The 17,355-nt window shown below is 47.4% G+C and overlaps 1 protein-coding gene across 1 annotated transcript in view; it reads left to right on the top strand.

Annotated features, from left to right (window-relative positions):
- Positions 1 to 17,355, top strand: part of ACSS1 (acyl-CoA synthetase short chain family member 1) — a 65,937-nt gene that overhangs the window by 37,824 nt on the left and 10,758 nt on the right. Inside the window, exons 4-7 of the mRNA XM_049869568.1 lie at positions 9,943 to 10,118; positions 10,479 to 10,631; positions 12,307 to 12,454; positions 13,781 to 13,918. Coding sequence (XP_049725525.1) covers positions 9,943 to 10,118; positions 10,479 to 10,631; positions 12,307 to 12,454; positions 13,781 to 13,918 — 615 coding nt within the window. The remainder of the gene's footprint in view (positions 1 to 9,942; positions 10,119 to 10,478; positions 10,632 to 12,306; positions 12,455 to 13,780; positions 13,919 to 17,355) is intronic.

Genomic DNA, 17,355 nt, shown 5'->3' with positions numbered 1-17,355 from the left:
GTACTATTTGTTCAGCATACAGATTAAATAGGTATGGTGAAAGAATACAACCCTGACACACACCTTTCCTGACTTTAAACCAATCAGTATCCCCTTGTTCTGTCAGAACAACTGCCTCTTGATCTATGTAAAGGTTCCTCATGAGCACAATGAAGTGTTCCGGAATTCCCATCTTCACAGTGTTATCCGTTGTTTGTTATGATCCACACAGTCAAATGCCTTTGCATAATTAATAAAACACAGGTAAACATCCTTCTGGTGTTCTCTGCTTTCAGCCAGGATCCATGTGACAGCAGCAATGATATCCCTGGTTCCACATCCTCTTCTGAAACCAGCCTGAATTTCTGGCAGTTCCCTGTCAATATACTGCTGCAGCCATTTTTGAATGATCTTCAGCAGAATTTTGCTTGTGTGTGACATTAATGATATTGTTCTATAATTTCCACATTCGGTTGGATCACCTTTCTTGGGAATAGGCATAAATATGGATCTCTTCCAGTCAGTTGGCCAGGAAGCTGTCTTCCATATTTCTTGGCATAGACGAGTGAGCACCTCCAGCACTGCATCCGTTTGTTGAAACATCTCAATTGATATTCCATCAGTTCCTGGAGCCTTGTTTTTCGCCAGTGCCTTCAGAGCAGCTTGGAATTCTTCCTTCAGTACCATTTGTTCTTGATCATATGCCACCTCTTGAAATGGTTGAATATTGACCAATTCTTTTTGGTACAATGACTCTTTGTATTCCTTCCATCTTCTTTTGATGCTTCCTACATTGTTTAATATTTTCCCCATAGAATCCTTCACTATTGCAACTCGAGGCTTGAATTTTTTCTGCAGTTCTTTCAGCTTGAGAAACGCTGAGCGTGTTCTTCCCTTTTGGTTTTCCATCTCCAGCTCTTTGCACATGTCATTATAATACTTTATTTTGTCTTCTCAAGAGACCCTTTGAAATCTTCTGTTCAGTTCTTTTACTTCATGAATTCTTCCTTTTGCTTTAGCTCTTCAACGCTCAAGAGCAAGTTTGAGAGTCTCCTCTGACATCCTTCTTGGTCTTTTATTTCTTTCCTGTCTTTTCAGTGACCTCTTGCTTTCTTCATGGATAAAGTCCTTGATGTCATTCCACAACTCGTCCGGTCTTTGGTCACTAGTGTTCAATGAGTCAAATTTATTCTTCAGATAGTCTCTAAGTTCAGGTGGGATATACTCAAGGTCATATTTTGGCTCTCGTGGACTTGCTCTGATTTTCTTCAGTTTCAGCTTGAACTTGCATATGAACAATTGGTGGTCTGTTCCATAGTTGGCCCCTGGCCTTGTTCCGACTGATGATATTGAGCTTTTCCATGCTCTCTTTCCACAGGTGTAGTCAATTTGATTTCTGTGTGTTCCATCTGGCGAGGTCCATGTGTATACTTGCTGTTTATGTTGGTGAAAGAAAGCATTTGCAATGAAGAAGTCATTGGTCTTGCAAAATTCTATCATTCAATCTCCGGCATTGTTTCTGTCATCAAGGCCGTATTTTCCAACTACTGATCCTTCTTCTATGTTTACAACTTTCACATTCCAATCGCCAGTAATTATCAATGCATCTTGATTGCGTGTTCGATCAATCTCAGACTGCAGCAGCTGATAAAAATCTTCTATTTCTTCATCTTTGGCCCTAGTGGTAGCTGCGTAAATTTGCATAATAGTCATATTAACTGGTCTTCCTTGTAGGCGTATGGATTTTATCCTACCACTGACAGCGTTGTACTTCAGGATAGATCTTGAAACGTTCTTTTTGATGATCAATGCAACACCATTCCTCTTCGAGTTTTCATTCCCAGCATGGTAGACTATATGATTGTCCAATTCAAAATGGCCAATACCAGTCCATTTCAACTCACTAATGCCTAGGATATCGGTGTTTTTGCGTTCCATTTCATTTTTGGTGATTTCCAATTTTCCTAGATTCATACTTCGTACATTCCAGGTTCCGATTATTAATGGATGTTTGGAGGTGTTTCTTCTCATTTTGAGTCGTGCCACATGAACAAATGAAGGTCCCAAAAGCTTTACTCCATCCATGTCATTAAGGTCGACTCTACTTTGAGGAGGCAGCCCTTCCCCAGTCATCTTTTGAGTGCCTTCCAGCCTGGGGGGCTCATCTTCCAGCACTATATCAGACAATGTTCCCCTGCTATTCATAAGGTTTTCACTGGCTAATGCTTTCCAGAAGTAGACTGCCAGGTCCTTCTTCTTAGTCTGTCTTAGTCTGGAAGCTCAGCTGAAACCTGTCCTCCATGGGTGACCCTGCTGGTATCTGAATACCGGTGGCGTAGCTTCCAGCATCACAGCAACACACAAGCCCCCACAGTACGACAAATTGACAGACACGTGGGTGTCCACTTGGCTATTCCTACCATAATAGCACTTACTCTGTTTTTCAGTGATCCAATGTAGGGGTTCTGCCAGTTGCTGAGTGTATCTATTCCAATTATGCATTCTGGAACTGGGAAAAATCACTACAGGATGGGTTTGGGGACTTAATTAATAGCCTGACCTCCATATGCCCCCATTTTGACTGGTGGGCCACAGTGATGTTTTGGGTCTCCTGGAATTAGTGTCAGTTCAGAGCCAGTATCCAATAATTCCCAAAAAGCCTGATTATTTCATTTTCCTCAGTGAACAATCACTCTTGTAAAAGGCCATAGATTCCTTTGGGGAAAGCTGGGAGAGAGATTAACGGTATAAGTTTTGGGCAATGTATTGGAGTCCTTCCTCAAGGCAACCTGGTCTCCCCTTCGTTCAAGGGGTTGCGTGTCTTTAAACTTGCTCAAATCTGGGAATTGATTGAGAGACGGTGACTTTCTATTCTGGTGATTAGTTTTAGGCTGCTGTTCATTTGACCTAGAATCCATTCACTTGTTCAGATGAAGTAAATATCTAGTAGATTTCCTATCTTTTTCACTCCTAGGGACACCATGACTAAGTAGCCAACACCATAAGTACATACAAGTCAGACTATTCTGATTACTGTTTTGACTCTGCTGTCCATTACGGTAACCATGCCAACCTCGTCTTTGTTGACTGAGTGCTTGCCACTTGGCCCGTACCACCGTGGGGTCCAATCAACTCCATTGTAGTTAAAACCAAAAACCAAACTCATTGCTGTCAAGTTGATTCCAACTCATGTGACCCTGTACAACACAGTAGAACTGCCCCATAGGGCTTCCAAGAAGCAGCTGGTGGATTAGAGCTGCTGAAGTTTTGGTTAGCAGCAGAGCTCTTAACCACTGTGCCACCAGGGCTCCCGATTGTATTTAGATGTTTTAATTCAGTTAGGGACGTTCCTATCGTCTTGCATAAAATAGTAATCACAGCAGTCTTCAAGATGCTGGGGCTCCCTTCACAAATTTTGTTCCTCACTGTTGTGATAAAAGATGTCCTCTCGGCACTCCATGTGTGAGTCTGTGGGTCTAACCTGATAAATCCACTCTAGCATGCCAATTTCCCTAAGCCTTTTGATACCTTCTTCTATAGTATACCAAGGCAGGTCTGGTACTTCAACTTGATTTAGTGTAGGCCACTGTGTAATCCATGCTTCGGTGACCCAACCAAATAAACTTTTAGATCCTTTTGTAACTTCTTGAGCTGAAATATTGAAGAATCTGCACTTAGTTCTCCCACATCAATAAACTCAGACTGATGCATCTGTATATTCCTCGTACCATTATCCCATACCCTTAATAGCCATTCCAACATACATTCCCCAGGTTTATTTGTACATATTATAAAACTGAAGCAGTTCTTTGGGAGTGTAGCAAAACTCTGCCTGGGTCACATGTGCTTCACCTTTTGGGGCTCCTGGGACTTAGGTCTAGTTACAGGTTTAGAAGCCAAAATCCATGGTGAGGAATTGTTTATGAGAACATTCAGCATTGTCTTGTAAAGCATCATCCTCAGGTGATGCCCTAGGCAATGACTCAGACAAAGGCTCTTTAGACTTAAAAAAAAAAAAAACAAGCCCAGTGCCGTCCAGTCGATTCCAACTCATAGCGACCCTATAGGACAGAGTAGAACTGCCCCATAGAGTTTCCAAGGAACACCTGGCAGATTCGAACTGTTGACCCTTTGGTTAGCAGCTGTAGCACTTAACCACTATGCCACCAGGGTTTCCTCTTTAGACATAGCTGGGTTAATCTCCTTAGATGGGGGTGGGGGGCTAATGGTTTCACTGGGGAGAGTGGTTTAGCAGACAAAGGTGGAGTAATCTCCAGATGGGAGTGAGAGGGTTGGTTTTGTTGGCAGGAATTCAGCAGAATTTAGGGGCTCAGTGTCCCCAGCTTCCTGGCTATCTGCCCGTATGTCCCCATCCCAGGGTTCAGGATCCCATTTCTTCCCAATCAATGCCCTCTTTTAACTTCAGACTCTTCTCAAGGTTGGCAATTGAGTTGGCGTTATAATTCAGTCATTCTTATAATAAGACTCCAGGTTTGGTTTTCAGCAATATCTGCTGTGTTACTATAAGAAATAAGACTTTCAAGGCACAAGTGGAAATTTTGAGGTCATTTATGCAGCACTTGATCTTTGACTGTGAAGCACTGAGCTCATCTCTTTCTTTCAGTACTTGGTCTAATAAGAGTAGGACCAACCAACCAACCAGCTTCCTTATACTTCTCATTATGACAGAATTGTAGAAAAGTATCACACATGAGATCACCTAGAGCCTCGCCTTTCACCAATACCTGAACTATTGGTGGTGATATTTTGTGTATTTGTATTGCCACCTCATGCCATGGAGTAGCAGTGTCCACTAGTACTGGAAGCAGAGTCACCAACATCTTTAAGACTAACCAGACTTGACAGCCAATTTAGCAAACTCGTCCCTATAGTTTTGTTTCTCTAGAGCCACACGGTACCAAATATCCTAGGCAGGGTCCTCTAGAGAAGCAAAACCAGGAAAGCATATAAATGTCTATATAAAGAGATTTATATCAGAAAATGGCTCACTCAGTTGTAGAGTCTAGAACGTCCCCAATCCACAGGTCAGCCTGGAGGCTTCTGAGTCACATAGCCACAGGGGCTGGTGAACCCAAGATTGGTAGGTTGGACAGCAGGTCTCTTGCCTACAGGCTCTGAAGACCAATGAATCCCAAGATCGGTAGGCAAGGCTGCATCTAAGCTGCTAGCTCAAGTCCCGAGAACTGAAGGTCAGACGAACAGGAGCCAGCTGCAGGATCCAGAGCAACCAAAAGCCTGTGAACCTTGCCAGAGAATCCACTTATATTTCATGCAGGCCGCACTCCCAAGGAAACTCCCTTTCATCTGACTGGCTACTCACAGCAGATCCCATCATGGAGGTGATCACATTATATCAATTCTCATCATGGAAGTGATCACATTATATCAACTCTCATCATAGAAGTGATCGCATCATCATATGACTGCCAAACTACATCATAACTGCCAAACAGACACAGAACCTTCATGATCACGTATGGACATACCACATTTTGCTTATCTGTTCCTCTGTTGGTGGGAACTTGGGTTGTTTTCAAGTTGTTGAGGTTTAAGAGTTATTTATATATTTTGGGTACTTCAGATATATATATATATATATATTTACCATGTATATCTTCAGAAACCTTGGTGGTGTAGTGGTTAAGAGCTATGGCTGCTAACCAAAAGGCCGGCAGTTCAAATCCACCAGGTGCTCCTTGGAGACCCTATGGGGCAGTTCTACTCTGTCCTATAGGGTCTCTGTGAGTCGGAATTGACTTGATAGCAATGAGTTTGGTTTTTTGGATGTGTATTTTCTTCCATTCTCTTTGTGTTGTCTTTTTACTGTCTTAATAGTGTCCTTTCTCATTTTGATGAGGCCCAATTTATCTATTTTTGTTGTTCATGCTTTTGGTTAAGAAACCATTGCCAAATTTAAGGTCATGTATATTTGCCCCTATGTTTTCTTCTAAGAGTTTCATAGTTTCAGCTCTTACATTTAGGTCTTTCATCCATTTTGAGTTAATTGTTGTATATAGTGCAAGGTAAGGATTTAGCTTCATTCTTTTGCATGCAGATATCTGGTTGTCCACCACCGTTTGTTAAAGAGGCACTTCTTTTCCTACTGAATAGTGTCGGTGCCCTTGTAAAAAGTCAGTTGAACATCGATGTATGGGTTTGTTTCTGGACTTCCATTCTGTTACATTCATCTATATGGCTTTCCTTATGCCACTACCATATTCTTTGGATTACTGTAGCTTTGTAGTAAGTTGTTAAATTAGGAAGTGTGAGTCCGTTCACTTTTTTCCCCCAAGATTGTTTTGCTTATTCAGGGTCCCTTGCAAGTCCATATGAATTCGAGGATAGACTTTTCCTTTATGCACAAAAGGATGTTATTTTCATCAGGATTGTATTAAATATATATATTACAGAAATTGACATTGTAACAATATTAAGTCTTCCAATCCAAGAGTCCAGGATGTCTTTCCATTTACTGAGGACTTCCTCAATTTCTTTCAGCAGTGTTTTGCAGTTTTCAGTGTACAAGTCTTGCACCAACTTGGTTAAATTTATTTTTAAGAACTGCATTCTTTTTGATGCTTATATTAGTTCTCTAGTGCTGCCATAACAAATGTACCACACACCAGGTGGCTTATAACAGCAGAATTTTATTCTCTCACAGTTCTGGAGGCTGGAAGTCCGAAATTAAGATGTTCACAGGGCATGCACCCTCTGAAGCCTCTAGGGAAGGATTCTTCTTTGTGTCTTCCAGCATCTGGTAGCCCCAGGTGTTCCTTGGCTTGTAGACATAATACTCCAATCTCTGCCTCCGCCTTCACATGCTATCTTCTGTCTGTGTTTCTGTCTTTGTGTCTCTTTATCCAACCCAGTACACTGCTCCCTCTAACCCAGTGCCATCGAGTCGATTCCGACTCATAGCGACCCTGTAGGACAGAGTAGAACTGCCCCATAGGGTTTTCCAAGGAGCGCCTGGTGGATTTGAACAGCCGACCCCTTGGTTAGCAGCCGTAGCACCTAACCACTGTGCCACCAGGGTTTCCTGTGCTCCCTCTGGTCTCCCAAAATTCACATCTGTCCCACATGCAAAATATATATATACCATCCCAACATTCTGAAAAGTCTTAATCCATTCCAGCATCAACTCTAAGTCCAAAATCTCATGTAAGTATCATCCAAATCAGGTATGGGTGGGACTCTGGTGTGATTCATTTTTGGGGAAAATTCTTCTCCATCCATGAACCTGTGGAACTAGAAAAAAAGTTATCCTCTTTTTAATACAGTGGTGACACAGGTATAGAATAGATATTTCTATTCCAAAAGGAAGAAAACAGAAAAAATAAAGGAGTTACTAATCGACGGCACTGGGTTTCTGGGTAGTCCAAATTTAGTTTGTAACCTAGCAGAGAAAATTCCGTTAGTTTTCAAAGCTTAAGAATAATTATCTGTGACTCTGTGCTCTGTCCTCTGTGCCCACTGTATTGGTCCTTCACAGCAGGCCCACCATGTCAGCCCTTGTTGGTGGTGGCCCCACCTCTGGAACCCAGAAGATTGTGCCCTGCTCACAGGGGCCCTGGTGGCAGCATAACACCTCTGACCTCTGAGGCCCCTCAAAGTCTTTTCTTCCCTTTTCTGAAGGATGCCTTCCTTCATTTTGTCCCTTGTCTGCCCCCTTCAGTATAAGCTGGCAGTGTTTCTGCTGAGATGGTTGATTGGATCCATGAGTCACACACCTAATTTCTTCATCAAAAGATTGTCCCTCCATTCTCTTGGCACTGAGTCCAGAGCACACTGTCTGGATAGGCTGAGAATTATCCCAATCACCAAGCTCTGGTTCCTTCCTCAATACTATAAGCCTCGCAAGGAGAAACCAGGCTGCGCCTTCCACACTTTGCTGGGAAATCTCCTCAGCTAAATATCCAAGTTCATCACTTACAAGTTCCACTTTCCACCCAATGTTAGAACATAATTCAGCCAAGTTCTCTGCCACTTTAGTAACAAGGCTTACCTTTCTCCAATGTCCGATAACATGGTCGTCGTTTCCTTCTAAGGCCTCACTGGAAACATCTTTAACATCCATAATTCTACCAACTGTTTCTTAAAGGAAATTTAGGCTTTTTCTATCAGGCACCACACCATTCTTCCATCCTCTACCCATTACCCAGTTCCAAAGCCATTTCCACATTTTTAGGTATTTGTTAACAGCAGCAGCCCACTTCCTGGTAACAAAATCTGTGTTTGTTTTCTGGGGCTGCCAAACCAAAATATGACAAACTAGATGTCTTAAAAGAACAGAAATTTGTTCTTTCACAGTTCTGGAGGCTAGAATTATGAAATCAAGGTGTCAGCAGGGCCATACTCCCTCCAAAGACTTAGCTAGGGGAGAATCCTTCTCTGCCTCTTCCAGGTTCTGGTAGCTCCAGGTGTAGTACAACTCTAATCTCTGCCTCCATCTTCATGTGGACTTTTCCCCTCTGAGTCTCTCTGTGCCTGTTCTCTTCATATAAGGATACTAGTCATATTGGATTAAGGTCCACTATTTTTATGGGTACTCCAGTACGACCTCATCTTAACTGATTATATCTGCAATGACCCTGTCTCCAAATAAGGTCATATTCCATAAAGACGTAGATTTTGAGGGAACATGATCCAACTCAGTACAACTGAAAATGGAGTTATTTTCTTAATTTCCTTTTTGGATTATTCATTGCTAGAATGTAGAAATACAACTGATTTTTGCATGATGATCTTGTATCCAACAACTTCCCTGAATTTGCTTTATTAGCTCTAACAATTTTTTATATGGCTTCTTTAGGATTTTCTGCATATAAAATCATGTCATCTGTGAGTAGAGGCAGCTTTACTTCTTCCTTTCAATTTTGATGCCTAATTGCTCTGGCTAGAGCTTCCAGTATAATATCGAATAGCAGTGGTGAGAGCAGGCATCCTTGTCTTGTTCCTGATCTTAGGGGGAAAGCATTCAGCTTTCCATCTTTGAGTATAATGTTAGCTGTGGGTTTTTTCATAAATGTTCTTTATTGTGCTAATGAATCTGCCTCCTAATCCTAGTTTTTTTTGGCCCATACTGCAGAGAGACCCTGATGGTGATTAAAGGTCCAAGGGGTATGGATGGGACACTGCCAGTCAGTATGATGACTGGATATTTCTTCAAGTCTCTTCTGTAGGCCCAGACTGTACAATAACCCACTGATCCTTGGTCCCCTTCTGCTCTGGGCTACCCCACACAGGGGCTCAGTGTGGAGGTGATTCATCTGCCTGTGGTCCTGTGGCCCAGGTTTTGTCTGTCTGATTCCCTTCTCTAGGCCTCAGTCCTGGGTTAGCCTTGGAAGCTCAGGTCTCCCTGCCATAGCCCTAGGCCTGTTTGGGCCATGGAAGGGCAGGAGGCTTGAAGGTGAAGGTAAGGGATGGGTAGCTCCTGGTACACTGGGGTGGGTTCTTGGCCCTCTAGGGCAGTGAAATTTCTTCTCCCCCAGTTATTAGTTCCCTGAGATGCTTCTGGGCCCACACAGAGCCCCCGAAATGACTTCTGGCTGCTATGCCCTCACTGTTTTTGCCTCAGCTGTACTCTGCCGCCATAGTGACCAGGGCGGCGTCACAGCCCTCCCCTCGGGAACCTCCAGGGCAGCTGGGAGGGAATGGCAGGACTCCAATTGGGAGCTGGCTTTATGCTATCCAGACTGGGAGAGAATAGAGCTACCAAATAATGATCTCCAGTTGCTTCCAGCATGCCTTTGGAGCTGGGACCACCCTGGTGCTTGCATCATGCAGAACAGTTGCAAAGTGGCCGGCCCAGATGCTGTTGTTGACTCTCTTAGTCAGGATTGGACTTTATCATACTTTCAGACCTGGAGCGTGCAGATTGAATACAGCTATACCAGTCATGTGGGAGGGAAACTGACCATAGTGTTTGTGTTGTCTCTGCAGCCAAATGCAAGGTGGTCATCACTGTCAACCAGGGGCTCCGGGGTGGCCGAGTGATGGAGCTGAAGAAGACCGTGGACAAGGCTGTGAGGCTCTGCCCCACCGTAAGCCGTGTCCTGGTGGCCCACAGGACTGACAGCAAGGTCACCATGGGGGAGCTGGATGTCTCCCTGGAGCAGGTAGGTTCATGTTGCATGGCATAGCCTGAGGAAGGAGATGACTACTGGGTTTCCAGGGTCTGAGGCTTGCTGGTTGTGGTTCTCAACCTGGGTCCCCGGAGGTGTCCGTGCCCCCTGTACTCCTAGTGAGTGACATCTGGGTCAGAAGGTCGAACTCAAATGCCCAGACATGTTGGGACATGTAAAGATGTAAATGTGCCATTCGAACTGGACCTGTCCTTTACGTTGTGTCTTCTCTGCCTTTGAGAATCCAGAGCTCCGGAGAGGATGAGCTCTGGATTCAGTCTGCTCAGTCCTGCGGCACTGAGGGGAAGCGTCTCTGGGAGTGGCAAAACACCCTGCTGTGTCTTCTCCTCACAGGAAATGGCCAAGGAGGACCCAGAGTGTGCCCCGGAGAGCATGGGCAGTGAGGATATGCTTTTCCTGTTGTACACCTCGGGAAGCACAGGCACACCCAAGGGGCTCGTGCACACCCAGGCGGGCTACCTGCTGTATGCAGCCGTGACTCACAAGGTGCATGGCCTCTGCAGGGGCGGGCAGCCTCCTCTGAGGACAGGTGATGGAGGCGAGGCCACTCAGCACACAGGCTCTGGGTGCGTGGGGGGTGCTGGACTTAGGGCCAAGCCCCTGCTGCTATAGAGTCCTGGCACACAGATGTGGGGTGCTGGAGCTTTCTCACAGCGCTCCTGAGCAGGCCCTGAGGCAGTAAGGCTGGGGTTGGGGGCGGGGAGCTGGTTTCTTCCTCTCTGGGGGAGGATGTCAAGGGCTGTGGTTTCTCAGGGAAGAGAGCTTGAATCTGAAGGGGTGCCTGCGATATGAGTGGGTTTGGGCAAGTGTGAGGTGGGGCCAGGGCTTGGGCTGCTGCTGGGTCCTTTGAGGAAAGGCTGGCCCAGCCTCCTGCTCTCCCTTCAAGAACCACAGGGAGAGAACATGTCTATCCCTACAACAGACCTGGCAGAATTAGAAATTCTTTTGGGTTCCTGCATGCTGTGGGGCTTCAGGATGTGGGCATCAGGATGTACCAGCATGCACTGCCTTTTTCAAGAGTAAAAACGCGTTCTTCCTAGATGGAATCCTCCCTTCCCCCTTGAGAGAGAGCTCTGCAGGACCCTGGCCACCATGTGGCCACTGCTGCCATCTGGAAACATTTCCTGGAGAATCTGAACCTGTCTGTGGCAGTGCGAGGCTGCAGGACACACATGCAAAGATTTAAAAATACACATTTTTATTGTAAAACAGGACACAGATACAGAAACCTGCCCAAATCGAATGATGACTTAAGGCATAATTATAAGGCAAATGCCACTCTGGCCAAGAATCCACACAGAAGCCCCTTCCATGTTTCCTGCCCAGCCCCCTGCCCCCACAGAGTTCCCTCTGACTTTTACCTCCATCACTTACTGTGCTTTTCTTTCTATAGTGTGTCACCCAGACATGCATGGCTACACACTATACCTTAACTGTTGCCCATTTAAAAAGTTCAATATGCCTTTTAAGTCTTTCAGATCTGTAGGTTCCCTCCCCCACCCACTTCATTTCCTTGGATCTGTGGTAGAACATGGGCCCTTGGTTCCTCGAGGCTCTGTGGCTGGGTGTTGCTCATTGTCCGTCTGTCATCTGTGTCCCTGCAAATTCGCGGCTGGGTCTAGAGACCGGGTCAGACTTGGGTTGGGTCCTTTGGCAAGGTTGTGGTGACCCATGTGTCTCTGCTCTGTGGCCTTAGAAGCTGATGATGCTGACGCAGTTCTTGGTGTTTTGGGATTTTGCTTTTGCAGTTCTTTAAAGGATTTTAAAAACTGTGGTATCACTGAATGCAGAAAGGTGCCTACATCTTAATGTACTAGGTAGATTTTTACCTATGGATACAAAATGTGACCCCCACCCGCATCAAGACTTGGGGGGTTCTCAGCTCCCTGAAAGCTCTTGTGTGCCCTCTCCCCTGCCCTTTACCCACCCCAAGTCAGTTTGCTTATCAAGGACAGCCCCGATCCCAAACTGTCAGCACAGATCATTTTGTCTGGGTTTGAACTTTGTGTACATGGTTGTGGGCCACTGAGGAGCAATTCCCCATCCCAGGGTGGGTGGCCCGCTGAGTGGCCGCACTTACAAGAAGCTGTGTGTGCATGCTGTTTTCTGGTGGTGTGGGAGAGTGGGGTGCTCTCCTGACAACCCCTCCTTCTGTCTGCAGCTTGTGTTTGACTACAAGCCAGGAGACATCTTTAGCTGTGTGGCCGACATTGGCTGGATCACAGGGCATAGCTACATAGTGTATGGACCGCTCTGTAACGGAGCCACCAGCGTCCTTTTTGAGAGCACTCCAGTTTATCCTGATGCCGGTGAGGACTGGGGGCCCTGTTTGGGGTCCTTTGCTGGGGCAGGGAGGGAGCTAGAGGATTGAGGTGGGGACATGAAAAGGTGGAGGCCTGCACTCTGGACCCGTATGGTTGTGTGGCTCCGTTGAGCAGATGCTGGTAGACCTGGAGCTGCTGGACCTGGGCTCATTGGGCTGCCTCCCATCTCTGTGAGATCAGATAAGTGGGAGGAGGGAGTCTGGTAGGCTCTGGAAGACATCTATAGGCCACTATTCCAGGATTCTTGCCCCTCTGACTTGCATTGCCTCCTCGAGCCAGTCACCTTAGCATTGCCCTCTCACCTCCATGGTCATCCAGAGCTTCCTTAAAGCCTGGCTGGCAGTCAGCCCCTCAGGTCTCTCTGCTCTTTGTCTTCAGGGCTGTTCTGAGAGTGCATCTACATCAGGCTGAGGGATGGCCTGGCATCACCTCTGTAAATCAAGGCTGATTTGAGGAGCTTTGAGGCCGTGTGGGAGAGTGGGGGTGCTCTCCTGATGGCCCCCCTTGGCGTCTTCCCCCCCACCCCCAGCTCACCCCCAGATATTCATTTTAATTGAGTCGAATCAGAGTGGCTCTGCTGGAGGCTCTTACCCAAACTGGTCTGTGTGCACTGAGCTCTCTACCATCTCCTTCAGCTCCTCTTGCCATCAGCTGGACGGACTGATGGCAGCCCCAGGAAGAACATGTCAGGACCACAGCTCAGGGGCTGACAGCCCATCTTTACAGTAATCTCAGGCTGACCACCATAACCGCTCCAGGCTCTGCTCCCTTCTGTGGAGTGGGGCTTGTGTGAAGTCTAGTACATGCTGAGCGCTTCCAGGAGCACCAGTCACCACATAGACACTATTTAAATGTGACCGAACAAAAGCTCTGTGTCAGCCACAGGGTGGTTTTAACATTCCCAGTTGTGTCCCTTTGACCCAAGCCTCACTGTGTCATGTGGAGTACAGATGGAAATAGTGCCAGTGTTCACTAAACGTTGCCCCACTGTTGCACGTGACCTAAGTCTCATTCTGCACTCGTGTGCTGTTCTTACTGTAGACATCCAGGCTGAGTTGCTAGATCAAAGTTATCTCTGTCTTTAATTTGGGCAGACTTTGCCAAATCGGGGTGTGGTGCTCAGAGGGCTGGACGAGCTGTGTGGGTGCAGGGCTCCATCATCTTCCAATGAACAACTGCACGCATTCTGTGAACACATGAGACATGTGTGTGGATCTGACACGTGGGAGCTGCTGGCTTATCTCTGACGGGCTTGGGGCAGTCAGTCGTGCTCAGCGGGCTGCCCTGACTGCGAACTGGGCCTTTCTGCAGGCCGGTACTGGGAGATGGTGCAGCGGCTACAAATCAACCAGTTCTACTGCGCCCCGACAGCCGTGCGGCTGTTGCTGAAGTACGGAGACACCTGGGTGAAGAAGTACGACCGCTCCTCCCTGCGGACCCTGGGCTCAGGTGAGCCTGCCATTCGGCAGGGGACGGTGGGCAGGCCGGGGTCTGGCGGAGGCAGAACACACTTTCAAACGATCTTATTCATGAGAGCTACGCGGCTGCACAGGTAGGGGCACATCCCTGCCCCCACCCCACCCCACCCACCTCCTGCCCATAACCCTGTCCCTGGAGTGGATGTCATTCCTGACATGTTCTTTGTCTGAGTTCTGGAGCTTGAACTTTATTACAAATACTTACCAACTCAGTAAATTAAGGCCCTCGTCATTTCTTTAGCAACTAAAATTAATTGTATGGCTCTATGATGGTACTTTAATCCACTAAACATGTCCCCCCTATTGCCTGTGACCTAAGTCTCATTCTGCACTGTTCTTACCATAGACATGTCCAAGCAGAGAGTTAGTTGCTAGACCAAATGTAATCTCTGTCTTTGATTTCAGCAGACTTTGCCAAACCCTGTGCAAAGCATCTTGGTAAGGTGCTATGGGAGCAGTTCACACAGAGTCCAGGAGTGAAACGTACACATGGGTGTGTGGGGTCGTCAGGACCGTGGGTCTGAGGCCTGCTGTGTGTGTATGTGCAGTGCTGAGATCATGTCGGCGATGGATCCCAAACGCTCCTGGCAGCTTGCTCCCCCGTGGGTGGCTCACCATTGTTCCTGTACGAAAAGGGGGTAAAACCTCCCTCGCAGGGTTGTGAGGATGAGATGAAGGGACACATGTAGAGTTCTGACACAGCCGGGCAGCCTTAAGAATTGCTCTCAAGTTACCTTTCTCCTCTTTCTCCTTTTTGCATAACAATAAAAAACTTTCTCTGTTTCTCAAAGAACTTTCGAGATTAAATAACAGGAGGGATTTGAATACTATTAGTAATAACCAAACCCATTGCCGTCAAGTTGATTCTGACTCATAGCGACCTTAAAGGACGGAATAGAACTGTCCATACGGTTTTTCCAAGGCTGTAAATCTTTACGGAATCAGACTGCCACATCTTTCTTCCACCTATTAATAATAATAATAAAAAAACAAACTCATTGCTGTTGAGTCACTTCTGACTCATAGTGACCCTATAGAATGGAATAGAACTGCCCCGTAGTTTCCAAGGAGCGCCTGGTGGGTTTGAACTGCCGACCTTTTGATTAGCAGCCGTAGCACTTAACCGCTGCACCACCACGGTTTCCCCTATTAATGTGGCCAATATTTATTAAATACCTTAATCCTCATGTCAACCCTGTGAGCTAAGCACTGATGTCGTCCCCATTACAGAGGAGGAAACCAAGGCACAGAGAGGTCGAAGAACTTGCCCAATGTCACTCAACAAACAAGCCGGAAAGCCTGTGCTGAGCACTGTGCCTGGCTGCAGAGCCCCTCTGGCACCCGCCCCCAGTAACCCTTACAGGTGCCTAGGGCCCCAGCTCACCCCGTCCCCTGGAGAGCCTCACTCCCCTCTGCCTCTCAGGATGACAGCCCTCCCTCCTGGCCTCCTCTCCGTGTTCCCAGTGTCTGGCATATTTTCTGTGAACCTGTGCTGCAGATAGTGTATCTGTCCTTGTGCTGTTGGCTTTGCTGGGTGTGTGTGCACGCAGAGCCCAATGCAGCACAGCCATCCTGTGTTCTCACTTGTGACGCTCACTGGGTGGGGAGGAAATGGGAGTGTAGCCACGAGCCCTTGGCTGGCCTAGCTTTGTCTCCTGACTGGCACACAGCTCCAGCTCCCTGCCTGAGAGAAGCTGAGTGGACAGTGAGTGATATGCTTTCCTGTGCAATCAGTAAGAGTCAGGGCCACCCTCAGCTGTGCTACCCAGGGCATGGCAGCGCACAGGCAGGGACGAGGACTGACCACCCAGGAGCGTGAGGCCCAACGCTGCCCTGAGGGCACCTGATGAGGAGAGGCGACTCCTTTTCAGATGGCAGGCCCTCCATGTGTGGGCATAGGTGTTTCTGGGTGACCAGGCCTGGGGTCAGCAGAAATGGGGACACATGGCATCACCTCAGTAAGAGCCAGGCCCCTTTCTGGGCGGGTTGTGAGTCTAAGACCCCTTCACAGCCTTCCAGAGCTGTGGTGGGCAGGATGTTGGTTCTTGCCTGGTGGCCCAATGTGCAGGGACAGGGCCTGCCACCCAGCGCAGGCTCAGTGATGCCGCGTCTGTGCTCTGTTCAAGCAGTGCCTGGGGACCTAAAGGAAATGCATGTGTGCCCAGCACCATGGCTGCCTGCACAAACACTTGGCCTATGGGTGGGCCCCGGGCTCTGATTGGGGGTTCATACTTCACAGGCGCCACTGAATGGGGCCAAGTGGGGACAGGGACAAAGAGCACCCACAGGACTGGTTGCTAAGGAGACTCACAGGACCTGTGACAAGGTGGCTGCTTTGTAGTATACTTCAGGACAAAGTGTACTGCAGCAACTGCACGAGAGTGAGGGGTCCCCCCGCGACCACGCACAAGCCCTGCTGGCCTCCCCTGTGAGGCCTGAGGCCAACAACTTTTCTCTTGGACCAGGAACTTTTCTGAACCAGGGATCCCAAGACAGAGGATCGGTGGGTCTCTAAGCACAGTTCTAGGGTCCCTTGGTGTTGCTAACGGTTTGCTTTCGGCTGCTAACTAAAAGATTGGTAGCTCTATCCCACCCAGCGTTACCGTGGAAGAAAGGTCTAGTGATCTACTGTAAAGATTACAGCCAAGAAAACCCTACGGAGCAGATCTACTCCTCCATATGGGGTCACTATGGTCAGAACTGACTTGATGGCAACACGTTTTTTTGGGGCACATCCTTGCCATGTCACCAGCTGCAGCGAGAGCCTTGTGGGTTCTCAACAGACCAGGTGCAAATCACCCATCTACCGTTATCAGTACGCAGTGCTGGTGAGCAGCCACGGACGCCCAAGTCCTCAGACCCAGCACCATCGTCAGCCCATGTGCTTCATGTCTGGGGGGATGGATGCCAGCGCTAAGTTGGCACATCTCCTATTTCAAGAGGCCACCTCAGGCCAGCTGGAAGTAACCCTCAGGTACAGTAGGCTTCGGGTATTTTGACTTTCTTTTATCTTCTCAGTATGGGGAATCCAGCTAATTGAAGACTTTTACCCCTAGATTTAATTTTCTTAAAAACATTGTTTTTTTTTTTAATGTTCAATCTCATAAGTAACTCATAAATATGTTTTTGTTGTGAAAAGGAAGAATGAGAACACGGCAATGAAAGTTAAAGGCCCAGAGAGGCCCCTGTGTGTCTGTGAGCCCCTAGCCCTTTCTGCACAGGTGTGGTCATGTGCAAAGACTCAGCTTTGTAGGGAGGCTTCTCCTTGGCAGGAACGTTCTCATACTGCACCATTGTCCTGCGCTGTTGACCATCACTCAGCAACGTGGCAAGAGGTGCCCACACTCTGGGGGACTACTGTGGCTTACTCACCCTGTCCACAGGGTTGGACACGTGGCACTGGCGTTT

Source organism: Elephas maximus, chromosome 25 (genome assembly GCF_024166365.1).
Source record: "Elephas maximus indicus isolate mEleMax1 chromosome 25, mEleMax1 primary haplotype, whole genome shotgun sequence".
Lineage (NCBI taxonomy): Eukaryota > Metazoa > Chordata > Mammalia > Proboscidea > Elephantidae > Elephas > Elephas maximus.
Note: the sequence above shows the minus strand (reverse complement) of the source record. Positions and strands in the feature narration are given on the sequence as shown.